The sequence below is a fragment of the Falco naumanni genome, chromosome 9, assembly GCF_017639655.2.
Source record: "Falco naumanni isolate bFalNau1 chromosome 9, bFalNau1.pat, whole genome shotgun sequence".
Classification (NCBI taxonomy): Eukaryota; Metazoa; Chordata; class Aves; order Falconiformes; family Falconidae; genus Falco; species Falco naumanni.
Genome location: NC_054062.1, coordinates 48,032,323 through 48,058,319, shown reverse-complemented (window position 1 = coordinate 48,058,319; position 25,997 = coordinate 48,032,323). Strand labels below are relative to the sequence as shown.

The following is a 25,997-nucleotide window of genomic DNA, read 5'->3' as shown; positions in this document are numbered from 1 at the left end:
AGCTTATGCATGCTTGCAGTCTGTAGTCCAGCAGAAGTACTGGTGTGGGGAAGACAAGGTAGATCTGTGACTGTATACTGAATCAGTCTGATCTATGAAGATGTTTTAAAATGCCTGCTAAAAATACTCTCTAATAAAACACCACAATAATTAAAGCAACACAATAGTATTAATCACACAATAAAGTATTAAATCCTATGTATTTGTATTTTTCAGGATTAATTTGAACTTGAAAATTAAGCAAAGCAAGCTGCAAGTAAATTCCTAGATTCCTTGCAATTAAAATGTACAATTTTTAAAAAGTCACTAGGAAATTTCCTAGAAATAAACTTTTAATGTACTATATTGTTACTCTGATCATGTATTATAATAAACCCCTTATACTCATAATTTTGAATTATATTAAGGGGCATCTGTTGCCTTTGAAAGAATGTATTTGAATAAAATCACCTTTTAGGATAGCTTTGTTGGAGTCAATGGATTCACACAAGGAATTCATTTTGACAGTATCTTTGCATGGATCAGAGCTTTTGCAAACATGTAAAAAGTTTCATATTAATTGTACCAATCTATGGTAAGTTGTGCATTTAGGTTTTGCCTCAAGTTTCACAAATATGTTAAATTCTTAGGAGAACCCAACACACCTTTGAATTAATGCTCAACTAAATGATATAAGAAAATCTGAAGTTGACTGACATACACTATGCAAATTATGTTTTTAGGACTTCAGGGGTATGGAGTAGGATCCCCAGGTTGTCAGAAATAAGCACTCAGCACACCTAAACTACTGATTTTTATACAAGACTTCTACTAGTTATGATGAACTATGTAAAAAATAAGGGCAATGAGGGCTGTTACATGGCCCACTGCACCAAATTAGAAGCTAGATCCACTCAGCTCTAATGATACTGGCACTGGGAAAGGAATAGAAAGAGAGATGAAACTATGTATAAAAGCATTTTTTTTAAGTCTGTAATAAAATGCTCATAAGTAAATGACAATTTGAATATTGCCAATTTCCCAGACTTACAAAGCTTGGTTGTGGGTAACTTTAAAATGCTGAAGGTACATTCCTTCCTGGTAAATTAAAAAATACATATTGTTACATTTAACTTTGCTTTAACTTTGTTGCCTTTTGTATAAACAATGCCACTGGTGATGATTAACTAAGGTAGCAGTCTATTCCACTTCAAAGTATACATTTGTTACTTTTATTTGCAAGAACACAGATCCCTGTTTAGTGATTAGTCTATACATTTATATGGAAATACACGTACCAGAGATGCTCAGTCAAGTCTACCCTCCCTTCGTCTCTAATTTTCAACCTCTTCTGCTCCTTAAAGGAACTTAAAAGTAGACAAGAGACTTGCTACCATCAGGTGCATCTTTATATTTCCATTCCTTAATAAAGGTGAAAGTGGTAGGACTTTCCTGCTCAGCTTTTTAAAAGCAGAAAACCTGCTTCATCCAAGAGGTGAAAAGCCAAGTCTCGAACATGCTTGAATAGACCTTTACTCGAAACGATTTACGCAGGCGCAATTTGTTTTCGGACGAGCCAAGGACCAGATAGTGGGCTGAGAGCAGGGCCCCAACGCGGCCCGCCCACTGCTGCCTTCCCGCCCTTTTACCTCAGAGGGCGGCGGCCGGCCCGCCCACTGCTGCGTTCCCGCCCTTTTACCTCAGAGAGCGGCGGCCGGCCCGCCCTAAGGAAGTGGCACTGGCCGCCTGGGCAGGGAACTGCCGCCCTGTCAGGCACCGCGGGCTCTGCTGGTCTCACGTCCCGGCAGCGACCTCCACGGGGCGGCCGCGGCAGCAGCAGCGCCTGCTGCGGAGAGGAGGGGGGCGGGCCGTGCCGGGCCGGGCCGTGGCGGCCCTGGGCCCGCCCCGCGGGTTTGGCCCTCTCGAGCCGCCGTCGCAACCGGTAGCCGGCGTCTTGGCGCCCTCGGTGCCTCCTGCGGGGCTGGGCTGCCGGGGCGGCGGCCTCCCGGGGCGCCAGCCTGCCGCGCCTCTTCCGCGGTGGCTCGTGAGGGCCCAGGGCGCCGACCAGCGATGTCGGAGGCGGGTGGAAGCGGTGATCTCTCCTCGCGGAGCTCGGGCGCGGGCTGCGACCGCCTCTCGTTGCCGTCCACTTCGCGCAACGGTGCCGTGCCCCAGCGCAAGCAGCAGCGGCTGTCGGGCCGGCACCGCCCGCAGGCCTCCGGGGAGGAGGGCAGGGAACCCGAGGTGGCGGAAGACGAGCCCGGGCAGCCGGGCAGCGCCGAGGGCGCCGGCGATGAACGCAGGAGGAGGATGATCCGGAACCAGTACCGGGAGCTCATCTACAGCGTGCAGCGTAAGCTCGGGGTGCAGCTCCCTTCAGGGGCGATGCAGCATGCTGTGGGGGCCCTCTTTGTCTGGGGGCCAAGAGTGGGTGCTGTGGCGGTCGTTTAGGTGCTAGGCTGGTAACCTGGCCGTGTTGGGTGAGGAACTCCTAAAGCTTTCGTGGGAACTCCAAGTTCCTTGGACTGTGTTGAATTTTTGGGCCAGTAGTTATGTCGCAATTTGTTTCCCGGGAAGTATTTGCATGCCCAGGGGCAGCAAGGCTATGAGGGATTTACCCATATGTAGCATATATAATCGCATTGATGCAGCGGAGCAGTGTCAGCCTTGGAGATACACTGAAAGCCTTTAAATTTTGCTGCATGGTGTTTGAGCTTTCATTTCAAACTGCAGGTACCAGTATCTGCCCGGACCAGAAAGTTATTCTTAGGCTTTACAGCAAGTGCTAATGGATTTTTAGCACTTCTCTAGGTGGGTGTGTCAGTACTTTTCCTTTGTATGTTTGGAGTGTGCTGCCTTTCTTATGAAAGCATAACAATGGTTAGTTGAGTAAGCACTGCCAAGTTCAGCAGCATGTTGTTTTCTGTATGTTTGCTAAATTTGTAGGGTTTTCTTTATGAGAGAATACAGTGCAGTTTATGGGTGATGCAGACTGTGTTTATGCAGAACTACAGTGGTGTGTTAGTGCATAGAGTATGGTATATGACCTTACAAGTGGTGCTGAACTGAACATCTGAAAGCCTTGTTATGTACGCTGTTGCATGTAACTGACATGGTGATCTTTGGAAATCAAACATGCATGCTTGGTGGGGGCTCATTTGTTTCTTTCATGGAAGTCTTTAATAACTTGTAAGATGAATAACATGCAGAAAACCATGGTATCTGGTAGCTGCTCTGACACAGATAGAGATGCTTTACTGGAACCAAGAGGAATCTGGGATATGCTAGCATAAGTTTGAGCGTATAAATCTTATTCCATTGAAGTAAATGGAAAATGATGAGTTTAAACTGAGTTCATGCATAAGCATTAAAAAAATAGAGCCTACATAATCTTGCAATTAATGTACTATAACTATATTGGGTATTTTTGTGTGTGCGATGGGCTATGAACCAGCCAGTTTTGATTAAGGTGTAAGTATGTATTTCTTGATGCTTCTGTATTTAAGTAATTAAGCATTGCATTTGTGTCCCTTCCCAGAAAATCGTGAGGATATGCTGAGTTCAAAAAGCAACAGACTGACAGAAGCTTTGGAAGAAGCCAATAAACTGTTTAGTGCAGGTAAAACAAATTCTGTGGTCCTCATTAGAGGTCTTTGCTTGAAAGCTGGTCAAGAGTGAGGCGATAATGCCTTATAAACAAAAAAAAGGACAAGAGAATAAAGTTGTTCCAAGTACTTTGTCAGAATTATTAAAGTATAACTTGAAATAGATATGTTTAGTTGAAGAGGAATTGTTTGAATAAGTTGATATGAGACATGAAGTATCATTAGTGTTTGTTTGCACTTAGAAATACTCCTTGCTTTATCTTGACTCTAGAACAATATATGTAAGTACTACATATAAAAGATATCAGTGTAGAGAGGTTAATTTCTCTTGGAGAGGTGGAAAAGATATCAATGAAATACACATTTTATTGGTTAAGATAACATGTTACTTTTCCATGCTTGCCTTTGCAAGTGTCATCCTCTTCTTTTTGCTCCATTTTTTTTTTTTAATGAAAATATTGTAAGGATTATGTATGAGTGTGTTGGGGTCATTGCAATAATATGAGCTACGAAGCTTTATACCAAGGATAGTCTGTATGCTAAATTTTTAATACATAATAAATAGAGTACATTTTAAATACATAAAATCTTTTCTGTAACAGTTTCCTGTGCACGAGAGGCTGCGCTGGATGCCCAATTTCTTGTCTTAGCATCAAATCTAGGAAAGGAGAAGGCCAATGAGTTGCACTTTGGGATGACAGCATTTGATTCACTAGCATTTGCGGAAGACTTGGTAAGTTCCAGGCTCTGAATTTATCAACAATTTTGCTGGAGGTTTGCCCTATTTGTTACAGAATCAGAGAAAAAAAAATATTATCAGTCAATACATAACAGTTCTGAAGGAATTTTAAAATTTTCCTATTGATTTCTGTGATTAACTTTCTGGTTAATGTTGTTAATAGTTTTAAACTATGTATTAAGCATTTTCAGTATGCGTAGGGGAAAATCTAACTTAAAATGCAGACATCTTGCCCATTGTGTTGTGTTGCTGATGCTTTTATCACTGTTCAGTTGGTTCATGCTCTTAAGGTAGTCTTGTGCACTTTTTTTATACTCACTGTTTTGTAGTTTCCCAAAAGCTAAGTAGTTTCTTTATCCTGTCTGCAGTTTTATATGTTTTTGGATTCTTAAGGCATGGTGTCACTGACATGCAATGGGAGTTTGGATCACTTGTGTGTCTTCAGACTTGACAAGTTTTGTGTCTCTATTGTGACTGGGTGGAAGAGTCAGTTCAGAACAGCTTTGAAGCAGACTCCCTGCCGAAAATTTTCTCTGATGTTACAGCAGATTAGTAAGGAGTCTTTGGTCAAGTCTAGAGCTCTGCAATATAAAAACAACATCCAGTTCAATTGCCTTATTGAAGTTTTTCCAGGGGAAGTCAGGATTGGTGGATGTGGAGTTGGGCCAAATAAGTTGTATTACGGTATTTGAGGAGCTGGGTTTCCTGGAAAAGTGTGTGTGTGTGGTGTTCAGAAACTGTGAGACATCTTAGTTTTATAGTGCAATTTAAGTAATGCTTTGCTACTTCATACATCCTTGAAATTCTCTTGGAATGCAGGCAGTTTTATTTACCTATAGCTCTTTATTTCATTGTTTGCTGAACACAGCAAGTCTGTATGTGAGTGTTCTTCTGTTTGTGCAGTATCTTCAGGAAAGTCAAGGTTCTTATGCAGTGATATTAAATATTAATCTAGCAGGATAAACACCATAGTACTGTATTTCATCATTAATGTAGCTACTAATATTTCTTTTAAGTAAATTTTCATTGCAGCTTTTTCCTTTTGTAGCTAACCTTCATGGGTATAAACCGCATAGAAAAAGAAGAGAATGATGGTGATTCCGATTGCGAGGACATTTCCAGTGGCTATTTAGCTTGTAATGCCTGGCATAAACTGGGAGCAGAAGCAGAACAGTACTTTAGAAGAGCACCTTCTTTTCACTATATGTAAGTTTATTTAAGAAATTGTATTTACTGCAGCAAAAGCTAGTGGTCTTAATGGATTCTTATTTTTGATGCCCTGGGCTTCAGTAGAGTTTAATCTTAGGTCACAGATTGTCATGTCAACAAGAACTTTTGTGTGGTGTTTATTATTATGGTACAGTGAACTACTTGTCTCCAAAATATTTTATAATATTTCTCTCTTTGATTTTGAATTGGCTTGGCTACAATCTGCAGCCAGAATTATGGATAGAGTTTTTTTTCTCTTTTCCAGACAGTTATGGAAGGTCAGTTCATCAGGGTCTATGTCTTTTACATGATGACTCTATTATCATGAAAAGACCCAACAATTCTTGTATGTCTGTGTTAGTGGGTTGCCTTTTACAGTGTTGTTTTCTGACTCTGCCTTCAGAAGAAATTGCCTGATTTCTGGCAAGTGGCCTTATGCAGAATCAGCATCATCTCTCCTTATGCCTAGGCAACCCACATAGTAGGAGCCTTTTTATTTGCTATCAAATGACCCTTGGTCACCTGGCTTATAGACAACACTCCAATTTAAATCTCTCAAAGTCAGCCTACAATAGCAGGATCTACTTCAATTTAATTATCAACAGTAGAGCTGATAGAATATTATTCAATTGTCTATGCTTTTAAACTGGTTCCACCCCTAAATGCATATCACTGTAATGGTAAGAAAGCTACTGACTATAGTAATTTCATCATTTTTGATGATGATATCATGTTGGATAGCAGATATTTAATGCTGGATAGCTAACTGAGATATTTCAAACTTCTGTTTGCACTTTCAAGCTGTAAGCTTTAAACGATAAGTATATTTTCTGATTATTTTTATGATCTTAAGATAAAACTGGCTGCAAGAAAGACTTTTCGCATTAGTTGCATTTTGACATCTTAAGTAATGATGAGCTTCTTTTGATGGAGGTTATGTGAATATTTGCAAAGCATTAATTTTAAATAATAAGGTGTAGTTCTCAGTTTAGGAAAAGACCTATTTATTTTTGACTCCACCTATGATTATCTGAGGCCTGAGTTTTGTTTTTTCCCCAAGATAAAGGCCATGACTTCTGAAATTGAGCAGTTGCAACTCATCCAAGGTAGGGAAAAATGTGCTGCAGAATTTTTGGGTACCTGCTGAACTAACTTGGATTGAATCTCAATTCACCCTCTCTCCTTTAGGCACCTAACTTGGTGGAGATCCAAGGCAAGGCAAGTTAGGAGCCTGGGTTCCTTGTATAGTCAATGGAGAGAGGTGAGCACTTCAAGAAAGTGCCTAAATCTAGCACGTATATTACATTCACATTGTTTAATTAGAAATGTTGGATCTCTTTTTAGTGTACTGAATGTTCTATTGATAGGCTGTGTTTTAAAAATTTGTGGATTTTTTTTTAAAAGAGCTTACTGCAAACCTGAGCTTGTAGAAACTAAACAATAGATGAAAAAGAGGTAAATATTGTATGGAGAGAGTTTTCAGACAGAAAAATTCGTAATAAATTCAAAGAGAGATATTGGAGGATATGAACCATATTCTCTGTTTCATTTCTTCACTAAAGAGAAGTAGATTTAAAGTTTTCAGTTTGAAAGAAAATCACTTGGATTAATTGCATCAAATTTTATACATCTGTTGATAATTCTGGTATGAGGCTGCCAACTTATATTGGGAGCAACTTTTGGGGATGGTTGTTTACAGAAGTCTCTAAATGTGATGAGGCTTTATTTTTAGCTATCAGTCATTTCTTTATACTTTATCAGGCGATCAACTGCTCAGTATATAGATTTCTTAGCATATAATGTAAAATGTATTTCCACATATGTGTTCTCTTTATTTTGATTAGGTTGGGATCTTTCAAGTCTGATCCTCCTGTACCAAGGCAACGGATTGAGAGGCAGAAAAAGACTACTGGAGGAGAAGAAAAACGGGCAATGCCTGCTCAGGTTTGTAGAAGTGGTATCTTGATTAATTATTTGTTACGGTGTAATTACTGCAATTGACTTCTGACTTTTTCTGTTTGTGTTGTTTTGGGTTTTGTAGTTACGAACTGTGTAGTACTAAAGGATTCAGACTTCATTATCAGGTTTCTTGATTTATATGGAGTGCAGTTTCTCACCGAGTGGAAGGAGATAGGATTTACAGACTGATGGGTTTTTTTCCAAGTTCAAATTAGCTCATTTGTTCTGATGTCATTGTTTTGAAAGGAAACTAAAACCCCCACTTCTCTACATTAGCATGTTTTCAACCTTTATTTGAAGAGTGTTTAACAGTGTGTGGCATTTGCACAGAAATGTGGTTAACAGCATCAAACTAATGAGCTCTTCCCTGTTTCCGTTTCCTTATGTTCTCTGTCTTACTCTGGCAGAAAGGCAAAAGCCTGAGAACACTTACAGGGAGCTTACATTTGAAACTGAAAGAATAAGCCACACTGTTACAGGGAACCTCTGGCAGATAATGCCAGTACATAAGGCAAAATGTTGAGTATGCCTTTTTAAATACATCCTACTTCATAATAATCCAAATAGTGATAGAAATTATTCTGATAAAATTTGTACTGGGGGGAAGAGGAGCTGGAGGGTTTGCCAGAGTTGTTTCCAGAAGTGACTGCTCTTTGTGGTTTGCTTAGGTCAACACCAGCACATGTGTTAATCTGTGTTAGATACATCATTACGTGTGAAAGTTCCTGTAGCTTCCTTTATTGCAAGGTGGTCAAAGGGGAAGTGTTAGCTAACAGGAATAGCAAACGGATTCCTGAAGACTGTACTTGAAAACTGAACTGATTATGGTACTTGAAGGATGGTGGAATACCCTGCTTTGCAGGCAAGGAACAAATCTGTAAAATGACAATAGTTGTGTCCTTTGACCATGTCAAAGTTCATGCCATGATGTTTCTTACGTGTCAACTTCGGTGTCTTTTCTGGAAAAAAGTTAAAGATCTTAATAACCCGCCCTTCTATGCTTATAAGTTAACTTCTTCAGTAAACTCATAGACTGTACCACTAGGGGTAACCCAGTTCCACAGAACTATTGGAAGGTAAGCATAGACCTGTAAATAGGTCCAAAACACACAAACTGTGGCCTTTCAGTTTCATATTGTAAGATGGGAATTCATTCCTAAAGCACTTTGGAAGTCGTCTAATGCTTACATAAGTGTGTCTGTAACTGTGCATGTGTGGCATAGAGGACAAAATTATCTTTTGTGTTATGTCTTAAAACAGTGGTTAGTTGAGGTGAAACTGTTTCTTTTTTCCAGTTAAAAAAAATGGAGGAGTCTCATCAGGAAGCTACAGAAAAAGAAGTAGAGAGGATCTTGGGAATATTGCAAACTCATTTTAAAAATGATCGTAAGTATGATTCAACTAAGCTTTTAAAGCATTAATTTGAGAAGATGAATACTGTTAATATTCTACAGCTAAGAGTGGTTAAACTACAAAATTAGGTGGAGTTTGCAAGTAAAAATCCTTATGTTAAGGGATATACGCTGACTGTATTTTTTAATGAACACTGGTCAGTTGCTGTTTGATTGCAAAATAAATTTAAATCCTACTTTCCCTCTTATTACAGCATGCCATTTTTTAAAGGCAATAAATAGTCATAACGTATGTATATGTGTGTGGCAAAAGGTGGAAGGAAATATGCTCTAGACATTTTGTTTGCGTAGGCAACTAGGAATTCAACAATGTAACTTAGTTGACATAAACATTGTTAGCTTTTAAAAGGAGTTAAGTGTTTGTTTAGGTAACTGGCTCTGTGAATACCACCTGTGTGTTTTTGTTTTTTTTTTTAACAAACCCAATTCTGCTTCTCTAGCTGATACGCCTATTTCCTTCTTTGATCTTGTGATTGATCCAAAATCATTTCCACGCACTGTGGAAAACATCTTTCACGTGTCCTTCATTATAAGGGTAAGGCATGACATGTTCTTGAAATCTTATTTCTAGATAATTCCAGTATCTAAAATATGGATTTGTTGGTTTTATGGCTTTAATATTGACAGATTAGGATTCAAATGTTAGGAATTCTAATTTGTTTTCAACACACAGTGTATGATAATTTGGTAATTGAATAGAAAATAGTTGACAGACTAATCTTATTTAAAAAGACTTTTCTACTACAATCAATTTACCAACAAAACAATAGTGAAACTTTTGTTGTTAATACACTTTTTAAAAAGGGATTCTAGCTTACATTTTAGAGTGTAGAAGAGTGCTCACAGAGTACTGAAGAGTTACTGAGGTTGTAGGAAAGTGTGTCAGTGCAGTGTTTTATGTTCTTGTTGAGTCTGTAGATTTGCATATCCAGCTATACATAGTTGGTCTGATAAGTAAAATGAATTTGGGAAAACAGAAAAACTTACAGATATATTTTGACTAAACTTAGGTTTGTAGTGAAGAGTGATGTGATTATGAAGGGTTAACTCAAGTCTACTTAATGAATAATAATGATTTTTTTAATAAAACATTTTTTTTATAATCCAGCAGTTGCCAACTGTCCTGTATCAGCTGCATGCTTTATGAATAAGTGCAATATATAAATAACTTTTCTGATTTGGTATGCCAATTAAGATTCTTTATCAATATATGTACCTGTTTACGATTACATAATATATTATGTCAAAAATAGGAAATCTCAGTGCACTGTCCTAGTTAGATAGCTCTAATTTCTGAAACTTTAAATCCTATTGTCTTTTAGGATGGTTTCGCAAGATTAAAGTTGGATGATGATAAATTACCAATAATAGGTAAGATCTAATTTTAAAAGACTATGATTGGTTTTTGTTACAACATTGGAAAGTAGCTACATCTTAAGTGTTCACAAAGTTTAAGGTATGTTTTTAGCTGCAAGAGTAGAGATTTGGGGATATGCAGTGAATGTATTTGAAGGTGTGAAGAGGTGTATGAGAGGAACTGAAAGGATGGACTTTCTTTAAATATCAAAATATAGGAAAAGGCCATTATGCTGATCTATAAAAATTAATTCTATTGATAGAAATAAAAGGTTATTACCCTTCCTTTTATGGGATATTTTTGTTAATAAGATTGTTATGCTTTGCTGAGAAAGATATTTTTGTGTGTAAGAAGTCTCCTTTGTCTGAGTTGGGGAGTGCTGCAACTTCAAAACGGTTGAAAAGGAGATGTGTATGTGTGTGTAATATATATATGAGGTCTTCCCGCAGAATGTCAATGGAATTAAGACTTTGGTGAGATTCCATGAAAGATTAAATACTTGGGTCTTCCTGGGACTCTGAGAAATGTTAGTTCCTAAATTTTTAGGAGGAAGACTAAAGAAGTTTCTTTAATACATGGTACAGGCTATTGATAGAAACTAACTTAGTGGAGCATATACAATTTATTTGCCTTTTGTGAAACATTTGTGTTCCTGGAGGAAAGTGACTTTACAACTGTAAAGGTTATGAAAATACTGTATTTTGAACAGAGCCGTCAAAAGACAGTGAGCGAAGGGAGGGTGATGGTGGGGCTGGAAAACGGAACCAGGTTGTCATATCTCTGAACCATCAAGAATGGAAGGTATAATACTTCAAATTTTTTTTCCCTTAAGTGTAAGAACACATCAGAGAGCTGTGTTGTTATGTACTCTGATGAGGATAGGTGTTCCTGTATATATCATCACTACATTTAATTTTATGGGTTCCAGAACAATCACAAATCTGTGCTTTTAACTGCAAGAAAACTGAGAATTGGGATAGCAATTTTATCTTTGATCCTTGAAGCCTGTTCAGTTTCAGTGCTTTTAAGTTGGGCAGTGATTTGCCTTTACTGTTTTATATGAGCGCTGCATAAATATGGATTCTGTTTCTGCCCTTATATATGATACTTGCTTCTAGAGGGGAAGTTCTCCATACAGTTTCCTCGCTGTTTGTGATAAAATCTTACACAAAAAGTAGTTTTTAGCACAAGAAACTCTCCTCCTTTGTCCCTTGCTTAGAATGTGCAGAAGAAACTTGGTAATTTGAAATAGTACTTTAGTATGACAGACTTTATTACTACTACCTGGTGATAACTGCAGTTAAATTGAAATAGTTCAGCTCCTGTAACTTGCGTACTCACTCCTGTCATTTCTCACCAGGAAATTGTAGAAACATATGAAATAACAGAACCCATGATTAGCTCTCCTCTTAAAAATGAAGATGATATGGACACAGCTTAATTCAAGTAAGTTCTTCTAATAAATCAAACAAAGTAAGTATACAGTGTCTGACTTCTTTATGCATGTGAAAGAAATGCAGGGAAACTACCTGTGACTTAAAAAATGTAGAAAAACTATAAGCAGGTAATTGTGTAATGTCTGAAGCGTTTCTGAATTCTTGATCTCTTCATGGAATGAAATGTATGCAGCGATTAACTGAAAAAAACCACTTTATTTTTACATTTTATGGTCAGTTAAGTGATATACTTCAGTTAATTTTTGGAACTTTATACTTGAACATGGAATGCAACGCTATGTGGAGTCATAGCTTAGTTTTTATACTATTTAACCTACTGACAGCCAGTGTTGTTAATAGAGTAATCTGAAGAAGGGTGTAGGGAAGCAGGAAGGGGAGACAGCCTGGTTCCCTCTAAAAGCCTTTCAACAACAGGATGCAGTTCTTGTATTGTAACACTTCTTTGGTAAGTTCCACATCTTAATTTCTTAATTGCCTTTTCTTGTTTTCTTTCCCCTAGGTGCCTTAAAGAAAATACGTTAGTGTTTCATTCAGAGAAGTTTTTATATGTATATGTTGTAAAATTAAATTTATTTTTATTGGAACATTTTGAGCTGTGTTGTTTATACCCATCACAGGGTTATTACCATATACTTTCTATTTATTATGGCTTAGTTTACTACTTTATGTGAAATTTACTGACACTTCAAAGCTTTCCCGAAAAGGAAATGCTATCTCCCTTCTTTCATCCCCTGTCTCTCCCCAACAGCAGCCTGCAGGTGGAATTTCAATGGTTGTCACGGCAGAGATGTTTAGTCTTGTTACCTAGATGATCTTGGGTGCTGCGGGACAAATGGATGCTGTTTTTCTGTTCTTTTCTGGAAATAAGAGGCTTGAGTTTGGCGATTTGGTTGCAGTTACTGATGGTAACTCTCCTCCTTTTTCTCCTCGGAGGACCGCTGTCTCTGGAGGTTTTTTTAGGATTTCTTCCATCCTTTTAACACTGGACAGGATTTCTGATTCAAGCAGCTGAGGTAGCAGGTACCCGCCGTTAGGGCATGTTTCCGGGGGGTGACAAAACGTGCCCGGGCTCTGAGGGTTTGTGGCAACACTGTGATCATCTTCGGTCACCCGCAACAGAACTGCGGGCTGTGCGTTCATGCAAATCCGGCAGGCGGGCGGCAGCCTCGGCCGGGAACAGGCGGCACCGCGGGAGGCGGCGGCCTCCCCCCTGCTCGGTCCCGGCGGGGCGCTGCAGCGCAGGGAGGCGGCGGCGAGCGGGGCCGCCGGGCGCCATGCCTGCCGCCGTGGTGGAGTACAAGGGCTGGAAGGAGGGCTACCGCTGCGGCTACTGCGCCTCGGAGCGCGGCAAGGTCTCCGCCGGTAAGCGGGAGGCGGCGAGGCGGGCCGCGCCCCTGCGGCGGTAGCCGCGCCCGGGAGCGGGGGAGCGCGGCCGCCCTCACTAAAGATGGGGGAGCTCGCCGGGGCACGCGGGGAACCGTCGCAGCTGCCCGCCGCAAACATGGCGGGGCCGCCGTTTCCTGTGGGCGCTGCCCGTGCCCTGCCCGTAGCAAAGATGGCGGCGGCGGCTGTTTCCGGGCCGGCCGGGGCGCCGTGCGGGGCGGCGGGCAGGGTGCTGTCCTGAGCCGGGCGGTGTGGCAGGGCGCGGGGGTCACGGGGGGAGATGGCGGCGGCCGGCGGCTCTCCCAGCATCGTCGAATACTTCGGCGGAGAGGATGGCTACCGCTGCGGCTACTGCAAGAACGAGACCGGCAACCTCTCCCACGGTGCGGCCCGAGGGCAGGGCGGGCTCTGAGGGCAGCCGGCGGCGGGCCGGGCCGCGCCGTACCGGTGCCCCCGGGGCAGGGGACGGCTGGGGGCGGCCTGCGGGCGGCGGTGGGGCCGTAGCGTCCGCCGGCAGCGGGCAGCCGCCCTTCCCTCTGGAAGGTGCCCGGCGCTGGGGGCTTGCGGGGCGCCGAGCCCTGCGGGGCGAGGCGGCGGCGGTGCCGGGAGCCCTCCCGTCCCGGTCTGCTTTTGTAGGTGTGTTTCTCTGCTCTGAGGGCAAACGGTCAAAAACGAGGGAGAGCTGTGCGGAGGGTGCAGCGCTGTGCTTGTTGCGGGCGCGGGCTGTGGCTGGGCTCTCCCCCTCGGCGTCTCCTCAGCCCAGCGCGGCGCCTCAGGTGCAGCTGCCCGGCCTGACCCGCCGCCTCAGCGCCGCCCGGGTTAATCCCTGGGTCGGAGCGTGTCTGCCTGGCGCGGCCCCGCGGCTCTAAAGCTGTGGCCAGACACGGCTGGCCTAAGCCCCTTTGCTGGGGAGCCGGCTGTGTTCTCTTGCCCGCTGAGGAGGTGGCGGCCCCGGGTTTGCCCCGGCAGTTGCTTTCTGAGGAGTCCCTGGGAATGGTCTGTGCCACCTTCGGTGCCTCTCGAAAGGCTTCTCACCCAGTGTTTCCGAATGATTTTAACAAAATTAAGGAGCAACTGTGCGTTATTTGGTTGGTGTCTCTCCGGGAAAGAGAGCAGGTGGAGAGATAAACTTTTAATTTGTACAGTCAGAGCAATATAGTTGGTTGCATCCCAAGATTTACGTTGGTTATGGTGGCTTCTTTTTATATTCAGTGTGGGTGTTGAACTTGATAATTTATGAGATTTACAAATATACCAAGGAAAAATCCTCGAAGGACACCTATTTGCCATTACCTGCTCAGATTTCCAGTGAAATTTCTGTGGAACTTCTTGTATTTTCAAGCACGACTGTGGTCAGTCAAGTGTGTTACTGTATTATTTATTTCAGGTATGTGGGCACATTCAATGACAGTTCAAGATTACCAGGATCTCATAGACAGAGGATGGCGAAGGTAAATTTAAAAAGAAAATACAAAGCTGTCTTGTTTAGATACAATTTAGAGTCCAGTTTTAAAATTAAGTCAGTGGAAACAGTTAACTAGTTTCTATTACTAATTGAAATGGAACTATTTGTCCAATGCTCTGCCACTTTTTGTAACGTGATGCTGTTGAACAGGAAGATACGTTATTTTAGGAGGAGAGTATTTTACTATAGCAGTAAAAAGCTGAAGAACTTGCTTCAGACTTGTTACTCGTCATGTAATATTTTGATATTTTAACAAAAAAGTTGGTCTTCCATTTATTTTGTGGTATAAGCAACAAAAAATCAATACATATTTATTCTTGTTTTTAGAAGTGGAAAATACGTCTACAAACCTATCATGAATCAAACGTGTTGTCCTCAATACACGATAAGGTAAGAAGCTCAAAATACGTGACTGTAAGTGATTTGACCACTTCAAATATGTTGAACCAGTTGTGTTTCCTGCTTTAAATACATAATACTTGGAAAGTTTATCAACTTGAAACGGTACTTTGAGTACTCAGTATATGCTGTTGTGTTTGTGCATAGGCACATCAGTGGCTCTGTGATGTTTTCCTGTAAGCTGAGCGTGTACCCTTGCCTTTTGCTTCTGGGTTGCAATCCAAAGCAAGAGTTCTGTGATTGCTGTCTTGTTCACTGGTTGCAGGTGAACCTGTGTGTTTGTGTCCCACAAACACCGCTTTAATAGCCCAAATAAGAGAGGCCGTCAGTTGAATAGGCATGAATCATTCTAAATATGCTTTTCTGGTATTATTAGTTAGTGTCAATGCTGTATCTATAAAATAGGTAACTGAAGAATTCTAGTGTATTTGCCTCCTAGGAAAGCTTTTTTATGCAGTGCTTGAGCATATTTTAGTGATTATCGTGATATACACACCAAATAAAGAATGATATTGTGTGGTACAAAATGATTTTATTAACTCAAAAATGTTGATTAAATATTTGACCACTTAATATAGGGAAATGCAAAAATAATTAGAAAATAAACATACAGTGTAACTTTTTCAAGCGGTTCCTTAACATTGGCTTCTGAAAAAATCTTTCACAAAGTAAGTGGTCATAATTTTTTTCTTTTTAAGGTGCCAGGCTTTGCATTTTCAGACTTCCAAATCTCACAAGAAAGTTCTGAAGAAAATGCTGAAATTTATTTCTAAGGGAGATGTTTCGAAAGCAGTGAGTGAAGGTAAGAATTTTTTAGTGTTTGAAAACCAATGTTGATATTTGAAAGGATGATGTACCTACTTGGTTGATAGAATGGCTAGTACACTTCGATATGTTTATATGGACGCTTTTATAAAGGTCCACGTAGGTTGTGTCTTTACACTGTATTTTGCATCAAGAGCACTGTGTAGCCCAGAGACTAAACCGTGCAGCTGACTTGCTCTTCTGAAGAATATATTTCCTTACGTTTTTCATAGACCAGCTTATTTTCTTTTTCATTTCTAGGTACGTGCTTACTTTCTAGCTGGGTGCTGTAGAGGTTTAGATCCTGTTTTCACCTCTGTCATAAAAGCAATAATCTGGAGAGGACTAAGCAGGACAGTGGGTGGCAGAGAAAAGGAAGAGCAAGCAGGAAAAAGAGAGTTTTTCTTCCAAGTGATTGAACAGTTACACCCCGTTTATCCAACACCAAAAGTAGCTGTTCTCAGTTGTGGTGAAACTTGTTGCGTTGGTTCTGAATCATAATTTGCTTCTTGGGGGTGTGTGTGTGCGTGCGCTAGGTTTTTTGTATCTCTGTTGTTGTTGTTTGTTTGTAGTTATGGCATGAGATTAATTACTCTGTTTTAGTGGAGAAGTTAAAACTATTCTCGTGAATGAGTTGGTGCTAGTAATTCAGGATTGTAAAGGAAGCTTTCTGTTTCCAGACTTTCACAGTCACTTTATCTGTTGGAAAACAGTTATAAAATTGAAAATGAGTTCATTTACTGTAAAATGTTAATTGTGCAAGGTGTGAGCTGTGGTGTTATATATACAGAAATTCACTCATGTAGTTTTTAATTATTTACAGAAGAGCCTATGGATTCCCATATAGAGGATGTGGTCCCATGCGATTTTGCGTACAAAGGTGAATCTCGTGTCAGTCAGTCTGAACTGACTCCCTTGAGTGTGGATCACACAGAGAGGGCAGAGAATGAAGATGAGGACACAGGAGAAACAAAAGAAGAGGTGAACGTGCAGAAGGTGGAATCAGGTTTTCCTCAGATAAGTGCAGATAAAGATACACCACTCCTTGGAGAACCATCACGTTCAGCTAAAATTGTTCCTGCACCACCGAAGCCAGGTAGTCAAATTTCTCGTGGTAATTGGAATATACTATTGTGATTGCACATGTTGGTGAAATCCTTCTTTTTGTCTTGTCTAGTAAATCAATAATTGTTTCTTTTTGTTCCTTGTACTCTTCCCAGTTTGTGGAATTATAGTGTATAAATTGAGAGATACTGCATGTTACTTCTTTTCTTAGTTTTTTCTGAAAGTTGCATTGATCTTCATTCTTGCTTTTCTTTTTTTATCAGCTGTAAATGTGTATTCTCAGTAAGTAGTTTTCTGTAAGCTATTTAGATAGCAGTCACATTGATCAAGGTGGTTGAATCTCATCAGACACGGGCACTAGTTTCCAGTTTGGGATACATTTGTGGGCAGAATAAGAGGTATATCCAGCTTTCCCTTTCTTCTGTAGGATGTGGTGACTCAGGCTTCAAGTACAAGTACCTTGAGGTATGGCTTGTAGAATCACGGAATTTCTCAAGCTGAATGGGACTTGTAAGGATCATCAAGGATCAACTCCCTGGTTGTGCAAGACAGAGCTCGATACAGCTCTGGCTGGTGCTGCAGCAGTGCTAGCGACTGAGTTAGGTTAAGGCTTAACCTTGTCTCTGTGCAGCAGTGGGAAATGAGTTTAAGACCCAAGAAAAACACCTGAGCTATTATTGTTCTTTACATTTTTTCATTTCTGCAGGCCATCTTGTTGGAATACAAATTGTAGTGTTTACACCCTGTGCATACACCCCTGTGAATAACTAGTTTAAGACTATGGTTTTTGTGCTTTCATAGACTATTTGCCACAGATCTAACTGGCATTGGAAATACATTCAGTATGTTGCCATGTTGGTATTTCATAGGCTTAAAGGAAACTGTATAGCTTTCTGGTGATTTACCAAAAAAAAAGTACAGATTCTTCTGGTCCTCTGTGAAGAGTGACATTTTCTAGGTGAGCTTTTTCATCTGTTCGGGAGATTTCCTTGTTTTAGATTTTGGCTAACTTGAGGTTAGAGGAACAGCATCACTGAAGGGTATGAAATTATGTGGTAATTTCTCCTTTTTTTAATTTTATTTTTTATTCTGTGGACTTAATGTTACATTTCTGCAAGGAAGTGCAGTAAATATGTAGAAGTAAGGCAATCTTTCTTTACTACTTATGCATTTATACAATGCTACAGGTCTTGCGTTAAAGACTGAAGGTAAATGCTTAGCATTTCTACAGTTTTTGTGTAAAAGTACGTGAAATATTGGTGGCATTTTTAACATATTTTTTAGTATAATACTGATTTTAATAGTATGATCACTTCTTTCAGTATGGAAGTTATCCCTCAGTCAAGCTTTGGAAATCTTTACAATTACAATACTGAAATGCTGCCTTTGGGCTGAATTTGATCATGAAATCTTTACCCTAGAAAAAGGTAATCTCATTGTCAGGCATCTGACTGTAATTTTTTGTGTGTGATAGGTGTTGTGGTACCCCTTTGTGTGGCAAGAGAACCTGGAATCTACATCTGCTTGCGATGGTGTTAAGCTTTTTGTGTAGCTTGTTGTGACAGGGCAGACTGTGTCGCAGCTGGTGGGTGATCCCCTGTGTGGTGTGGTCATACCTGTTGCATGTGCAGGGGAGTCCTTGAGGAGGGTCCCCGAGGAAAAAAGTAGCACTGGAAACCACTGCTGCCAGGATATGCTCAGAGTGCTGCGAGTTGCCTCTCCTATGGCTTCTCTTTTTAGCTGGCTACATTCCTGTGGGACGTGGGTGATTTCTGGAAGGAGGATGGTAAGGTGTGGATGCATTATTGCAGAACAATTAATTTCACCAACAGCCAGCACTGGAAAAGAAGGTAGGGTTGCTGACAGGCTCTTTATGGCCCAGAGGTTGCAGGTGAGGCAGCCTTGTCTTACAGATCGTGTTTTCAGTTTAGCATAGCCTCTACAATGGTCTGCTGAGAAAAATAAAGGGCAGTTTCTGAGCTGAAATTAGCCAATGCGTAGCGTATGATGTTAGTTAAAATCCTAATGGAGGCTGGATGTTATAGAGCTTCTGCATGTGTTGGGACATCCATCATACTAATTCCTAAATTCACTCACCTATTACAAGTTGTGCCGGTATTTATGAGAACGTCATTTACAAAGATATTTGTCCCCTTCTATAGTGTTTGTTTTTTTTTTTCTTAATGAGCACTCATTCAAATTTGATCAGATTTTCACCAGCTTAACAAGCAATTTTGCATCTGATCAAAAAGGAGGGTTTTCAGAAATGCTTGATGAGAAAACCGGTAGTGCTGCACGAAAGCAGTACTGTTACATGTTCCTGGAAAACTACTCCAGAATTTTTTAGACTGTATTTTATATTTTGATTTTATAAAATGCAGTCAAAGCTTTTATAGCCCTTGTATAGTTTATGTGACTTCTATTTGTTGTGCAAATTTTCAAAACCCTCTTGTTTTGCAAATAATTAATGAAAACCTTTGGGTTATGCAAACTCAATTTGGAAAGCAAATTATGTGGACATTGACAGCAGATGGCAGTCTTGGGTAAAGCTTATGAGTGTAAACCTGCCATTGTTTTGAAAAAGGTGAGGTATGGTCTTCAGTTATGTTAGAAATAACATTGGGTAAACCTTTAAATACTGAAAATAGAGATAAAGAAAGCTTGAAATGTTGTGCTGTGTTTTGGAAAAAGGTTTTACAGAGGAGAAATACTCATTAGTGTGTGTCTTTCTGGAGATTTTAAATTAAATTTAAAAGTGAGCAATAAATGGATCAGAGAGCTTACTGATCTTTAATTTTTATCTTTTTTTTAGGGTAAGTGGTGTCACAGGTCAAATTTAGTTTAAAATTTTCCAGCTAGAAAGATGTTTAGTTTTCATCTTGGAAAACGTAGACTTATTCCGTAATAAGATTGTTTAATTGCATTTTTATTCCTTTATAAACAAAAAAGGTCATTGTCCTATAGAAATAATGGGCTGCTTCTGCACAGTTTCAGATAGAAAAGAAGGTTTGCTTATGTCTGTAGGAACATTCATTTTAAAGAAGTTCTTCTTGGTAACACATCTTATAGAAGATAGGAGACATGAAACAGATCTCAGTATGGATGAAGTACTCATTCTTCAAATGTATCATGAGTATTTTAAATAAGCTCTTCCTCTGATTTGTTTGCCTGTAGACAGGTCACATAGTGTCTGTAATTTCCTCATAATATTTGTTCCTTTCTGGTGAATAATTTCAGATGTATGGATGAAACAAATACTCAAAAAACCTTAGCTGAGAGGTAAGAACACTTGATCATAAAATTTGCTAGTGCAACCGTAGGATGTATTAACAGTGCCGAAGTGGCATCGGCTCCTTGTCAAGTCCCTGAGATGCTCTCAAATTTCAGCTGTCCTGGAGTCTATGTGGAGAAACCAGCCTGGGACTTCTCTGGGTGAGCCACGAAGAGCTTGCTACTAACTTGCCCCAGAAGTGCCCTCATAAACTCTGTAAATTCTATGTGGTATGCACATTAAAAGGAATGGTTTACAGTCTTATTGATACTTAGAAGTTTATCCCAGCATAAAGTATTTTGCAAATTTGTGATGTATCTGTTGGTAAAGAAAGATGCAGGCAGCGGCTCTGAGGGCTGTGATTCTTGGCAGTTGAAGTGACTCTAAACACACCAGTGAGCTTTCTAAATACCAGTGCTTTCACCATTTCTAGTTTGCAGAAGGATACCACTGTTCCCATTGTCCATGAGAAGGTCTGATGCGGGTAGAGAACAAGGAAAATGTCAGTTCTGGCTAATAAGTTACTGCTGAGGAGGAGGAAAGAAAGATGTAACTGTGTCATGGGAATTCTGGAAAAAACAATTTCCATGTAATTTCCAGGCCTTTAAGGGAGTAAAGGAATTTATTTATTATAATTATTTAAGGGAATAACTACAGCTTAGCCTGTTTGGATTCCACTTTAAGTGTTATAAATATTAACAGATTTGTAAACGTATCTTCTTTCCAATGCTTCAAATGAAAGTACTGTTCAGGGTGCTTTCCCATTTGAAAAGGTAAGTCTTTCAAAAGTTGCCGCTGCATCTTTTGCAAATATGTGGAGTTCAGGAGAAAGCTGATGGCATAAAAGACTTATTCAGCAATTTGTCGTAAATATTTATTACAGTTTTGCTTCTGTGCAAGATATGACTGCGTTTCCCTGTATGGGATTAGTTTTTTCCTCTCTTCCTCTCTTTTTGAAATTTTTGATATTATGGCTCTTTTTTTGGCCTCCAACTCATCTACCACTGCCCTAAAAAGTAATAAAAAGATACAGAATTCGAGTCACATTGTATTACGTTAGCTGGCTGCTTATGCAATTTTGAGTACAGCTTTCACTCTGTATGGAACTTGGAACAGCAGCTGCTAAGCTGAGACAGGTATTCCTTGAAAATTTATTATTTCTTCCAGCGGTGGAACAGGTTCATAGAGCTCTTGCTCAGCTGGAGCAAGGTAGGTGTTCAGTGACTTGTGTGTGCTACATGGAATAGCCAACAATGATGTACAAATTTTTGGCAGAACTGAAAGTGTTAAGAAAATGTTTATTGCTTTTTGTAATTTTTACATATTTGAATTTATGGATTTACAATCTGTATCGATTAAAATCATACTGTCTAGGGAAATAGCTACTTGTAAGTAGATTATGTTTGGTAACCATCCTTTCAGTGCCTTTAGAGGGTAGCATGGGGACTAGCTATCTTATTGGTTTGAAAAAATTCTGTATTAATTCGTCTAGTACTGGCATTCCCATATCTTGACACTTTATCTCGTGTCAGTGTCCAATGTATAAAATTATCTAGCCCCTTACTTGAAGAGTTTGGACCACTTCAATTTTCATTTGTGCATGTCTTTGGATTTGTGTTGCTTTAAAACTAAGTTCTTACACTATGCTGTAGTTCTGTGTACTATTCTAATATTTATATGTACTATTTTCCATGCTGAGATACTTGTTTTCTAGGTTTGACTTCTCTTTTAAGTAAATAACACTTCAGAAATAGAGCGTTATGAATTGTTGATCTGTTAAACATAGCAGCAAATTGATAAAAGTGAATTGATTCATAAAACCAGTCTGAATGTGATATTAAGCAAAGATGTAAGCTTATGTGGCCTTTTAAGTTTCTGTTCCATGACGTTAGTAGCATTGGCACTGATGAATGGCACTGGCATTGGCAGTAGCTCTGTATAGTGCGTAAGGGTTCCAGGTGACAAAAAATAAATGCTTTTTTTGGTGTATCTTCTGCAGGAGTCTGTTGTTTAGCCACCTGAGTTTTTAATGTGGTAGTATAATTCTCTGTGAATTTGGCTGCAAGGTTTTGTGGTTGTGTTTTTTCTCCTTTCGGTGTTTGAAGCTGATCCTGTAGCTGTTTGAATGTAGTACACCATCATACCATACATTAAACAGGAGCTTTTCTTTGTTTCCGAGAGGGGGATGTGGCAGAATGATTTAAGGACAGACTTTAGCAGGAAGTCTTTTCATTTTAGTTTTTAAATACATCCTTGGCTCTGGGGTGGAATCATGGTCAAGGTATTATTTCGATATTATAGTGCTGCCTTAAACAGCTGTAGAGGAAGAATCATTGCAACTTAGCTTGGCATCGGGCATTGTTGGTAGTTGTAAATGTGGAAGACCATGTTATGTTCAGACCACAGACTGCAATTAATGGTGACTTTAGCCATTTCTCTTTGGTGATTACGTAAGAATTCCATGTGTAGTGCAAAATGTGGTGTTTAATTCTTTGCCTGTACCCTTGTAGGGAAAGGGGCTGATCTGAGCAAGCCACCGTGTCGGAAAGCAAAGGACATAAGGAAAGAAAGAAAACTGCAGAAACTCCTTCAGAACCAGATGTGCACAATTGAAGGCTCTCAGCTTCAAGCAGATCAAGTTTTCCTCTTGCAAAACTCTAAATCTAAAACAAACCAGCCTAAAACCATTGAAGACTTCATTTTTGTCTCTTTACCTGATGATGCACGACACAAGTTAGAGGTAATGTCTTGTTCACTGTTGTTGGAAGCAAATTAAGGAAAAGTCTGGTTAAGGAGTTTTTGAAATGCTTAGGTGTTTAGTATCTGTGACTTTACGGAATATATATGGTGCAGCTGAGCTCTGTGTAACCACAAGAGGGTACTCTGGCACTTGCAGTCAGTCGTAGCAGAGCTCAGTACAGTTGCCAAAGAAACTTGAAAATTGATTTCATACAGTCTGACTTGAAAATGAAAGACTTTGAATTAACGGAGTGTTGAATGATGAGAAAGACTCAATATCTAGTTCTGCAGTATATAAACAGTTAACCTATCTATGCTAATGAATCTTGACAAGAAAGCAGTAACTGTTCATAAAATTAAACAGATAAGATGATAGCTGCTGTTTATAAACATCATTGGTATGTGTTGATGTCTTTGGAAGCAGTAAAAGTGATGGTGGAAAAGTTTGCTTAATATACTGGTTGCCATTAAGTCTATTATTAATATAGAGACAGTAATCTGGAAGACTTTTGGACTTTCTAACATTTGTTAATCATAAACTCATTTTTTTCTTTTTATTTTTTCTGGAAGCTGGAAAACTATTTGAATATAACTATTTTCCTGTAGTTACTGATTATCAATGATGGTATTGAAAATTAAAAGATTCACTGAATAACTGACAAGAAGCCATGAAATCGATCCATCTCACTAACTCCTCCAGATTTTCTGACAAGTTGTATAACAGAAGCGTGATGGCTTTGTCTGAACATCTTCATTTAGAAGATGCGGGTAGAATTAGAAGGAGGATGATTCCAGCAGTGTTTTCCCAGATTGTCTTTGCTCCTCACTATGGCTGTCAAGTGTGGTGTTTTGGGTTTTTTTAATAGATCGGAACCGATGTTATTTGTAAAAACAGAACCATACTGAAAACTATGTGTTTTTTGAAATGAACATGTCCTTAAATATGCTTGAAAAGACATGCACTGTTGCTCATGTGACAGCATTGTTTTTGTTTAGGTAGCAGTCATTTTTACTAAGAATAATTTTTAATGTATAGATTTTTATTTTTTTAAAATATATTTTCATGTGTGTAAGGGTGATGGTGGGGAAGACTGACAACTTCCTATTACAGTTAACTTATAATTGAATATGGAAACATTGTTTCATCTCCCTCTTTCAATTTGAAAAATAACAAGGAATCCCCTTGAGGTAATTGGAATAAAAACTAATCTTTAGATAAAAAGCACAGATAAGAGTCTTCCAAATGCACAGGTCTTTCAAATATTTTTCAGTGTAGTGTGAAACTACAAGAGAAGATTTTAAGAAGTACAGAAAATCTCTTTAAAATGTTGATCTGCATACCATTTATCGGTGTTATTTCCTGAAAACTATTTGTTTAGTTTTTCTGTAGCCATTTTAGCTATCTTAATTTAGAGTTTGAAAACTTTGTATGTTATTCAGTGTAAATATAAAAACATTCACTAGCCTAAATTGAACTGAAGACTTTGAAGGCTGTTGGCTAATACTAATTAAATTGTTAGCGCCCTTATGCAGGAAGTCAAAATTTCTCTCTGTTGTGAGGTTTGTATATGTATAAATATATAGTTACTGCATGATATTGTAATAATAAATGTGTTTAACTTCTTCTGAAGGTGAGGGTGGTGAGATCATCTCCACCGAGTTCACAGTTCAAAGCCACATTTCAGGAGTCTTACCAGGTCTATAAACGTTACCAGATGGTTATTCACAAGGACCCACCTGATAAACCAACTGTAAATCAGGTCAGAAGGCCAAATTAATTTTATGGAAAGTTCAGCTTCCCCTCTTATTTCATGTATCTTGTTTCTAGAAGAAACAAGTGTGGATTTTATATCCGTTACATATTCAGGAGCATGTAAAATACCGTATCAAATAAAATCAACATCCTGAAAGTGCAAACTCTTTTGATGTGTCTTCGTGAGTGCCACAAATATTTGGTCTTAATTGCACACAGCAAAGTTAAGGAAGTTGCATGGAGGTGCTGTTGGGTAAGAGATGGAGCCTTTTGGAGATAGTTGTGGTGGGCCTTATAAATACAAATCTTAGAGGAACTAAAACCAGCTGGACACTTAGCCTGTTAACTAACTCATTTGCTTTGGTTTGAATGCTTACATAAGGACAAACTAAGCATGATCAGGGCCAACATGTGAGTAAAAATTTATCAGACGTACAAACTGTTCATTTAAGGTTCACAGAAGTTGTATAAATCTCTTCACTTTCAATTTAAGCTCTTTAAAATGTAATCTGTGCACTCCATCTAAATTACATATCGTTACTGCTTCTTGTAATGACCAGGCAGAATATGGTAGTTAACTGTCAGACATATTACTTCTCTAGTACTATAAAGAAAGAAAAAATCAGGAGTTTGGAGAAATAGTATATGTAGCAAGAATATGTAATTGCTAAACCAGGGCAATGAGTGATGTGCCATTAACAATAATATATTTTAAAAGTCCTTGAGACTGTACAATGAAAATAAAATTTGTGGTTAATTTGTTAGATACTTGGCCAAAAAGATGGGTTGAATAAACTGCTGCTTTGGAGTCTTCTAGTGTTATACAATTTTTATTCTTTAATGAAAGTATCAGCAGTCAGTTTGAGCTAGTGTTAGTTGTCAGACTTTGCCCTGTAGGTTTTTTTTTTTAATTACTGTGCTTAAAGTAGAAAACTGACTTCAGAGGCTTTGAAGTGGATAGGAGGAGATCTTTCACTAGCCTTACCTTCAGAAGCATATTACCTGATCATATGCACTCAAACCAGTATGCTTGTATTTTCCTTGCTCTGAAGGTGAGGTTAGTACCTGTCTCCTTTGAGGATCCCCAGTTCAAATCATCCTTCAACCAGTCAGCCACTTTATTTGCCAAGTATCAGATGGCTATACACAAGGATACACCTTCTGACTGTGGCGAAAATGAGGTACAGTTCACTGCATGCACCTTTATGGAAACTTTGTTTTTTAATGTGCAGTTAAATGATGAGAAGTGGTGTCTCTGAGAGTGATACCAAATATTAAAATATTGGAATTTTCATTGGGGAGGGAAAGCATTAGGTTTTTTCGGAAGCTTCTGTTGCAGGCTTTGGCCAAGGGGTAACTGAGCTGAAGAGGGAGGGATTATGCATCATCATAACTAAAAAA

At 39.4% G+C, this 25,997-nt stretch overlaps 2 protein-coding genes across 9 annotated transcripts in view; both read left to right on the top strand.

Moving 5' to 3' along the window:
* Nucleotides 1–1,671: 1,671 nt before the first annotated feature.
* On the top strand, nt 1,672–12,301 carry NSMCE4A (NSE4 homolog A, SMC5-SMC6 complex component). 2 transcript variants are annotated; one of them, XM_040605600.1, is made up of 11 exons: nt 1,672–2,332; nt 3,518–3,598; nt 4,187–4,317; nt 5,372–5,529; nt 7,377–7,476; nt 8,787–8,877; nt 9,344–9,438; nt 10,226–10,274; nt 10,970–11,061; nt 11,621–11,706; nt 12,217–12,301. In XM_040605600.1, the coding sequence occupies exons 1-10, from the start codon at nt 2,050–2,052 to the stop codon at nt 11,699–11,701; spliced, it is 1,161 nt and encodes a 386-aa protein (XP_040461534.1). In that variant the 5' UTR covers nt 1,672–2,049; the 3' UTR covers nt 11,702–11,706; nt 12,217–12,301. The 2 variants fall into 2 exon arrangements, with proteins under 2 accessions (XP_040461534.1, XP_040461533.1); XM_040605599.1 differs by having other exon boundaries at nt 11,621–12,301.
* A 634-nt stretch (nt 12,302–12,935) lies between these two features.
* ATE1 (arginyltransferase 1) overlaps nt 12,936–25,997 on the top strand; it is an 86,646-nt gene continuing 73,584 nt past the window's right edge. The window contains exons 1-7 of one of the 7 annotated variants that reach the window (XM_040605594.1): nt 12,936–13,079; nt 14,488–14,551; nt 14,893–14,955; nt 15,663–15,766; nt 16,592–16,864; nt 22,615–22,844; nt 24,475–24,603. In XM_040605594.1, coding sequence (XP_040461528.1) covers nt 12,992–13,079; nt 14,488–14,551; nt 14,893–14,955; nt 15,663–15,766; nt 16,592–16,864; nt 22,615–22,844; nt 24,475–24,603 — 951 coding nt within the window. In that variant the 5' untranslated portion in view covers nt 12,936–12,991. Of the gene's footprint in view, nt 13,080–13,297; nt 13,484–14,487; nt 14,552–14,892; nt 14,956–15,662; nt 15,767–16,591; nt 16,865–22,614; nt 22,845–24,474; nt 24,604–25,648; nt 25,778–25,997 lie in introns of those variants that run through there. The other 6 variants (XM_040605592.1, XM_040605591.1, XM_040605598.1 and 3 more) reach the window with 6 other exon arrangements.

What these genes read in the sequence shown, in the direction of transcription:
- NSMCE4A (XM_040605600.1), top strand. Translation starts at nt 2,050, where the DNA reads ATGTCGGAGGCGGGTGGAAGCGGTGATCTCTCCTCGCGGAGCTCGGGC. An exon ending in AACGGGCAATGCCTGCTCAG is followed by an intron (nt 7,477 to 8,786) that starts GTTTGTAGAAGT and finishes TCTTTTTTCCAG; the next exon opens with TTAAAAAAAATGGAGGAGTC. An exon ending in ACGTGTCCTTCATTATAAGG is followed by an intron (nt 9,439 to 10,225) that starts GTAAGGCATGAC and finishes ATTGTCTTTTAG; the next exon opens with GATGGTTTCGCAAGATTAAA.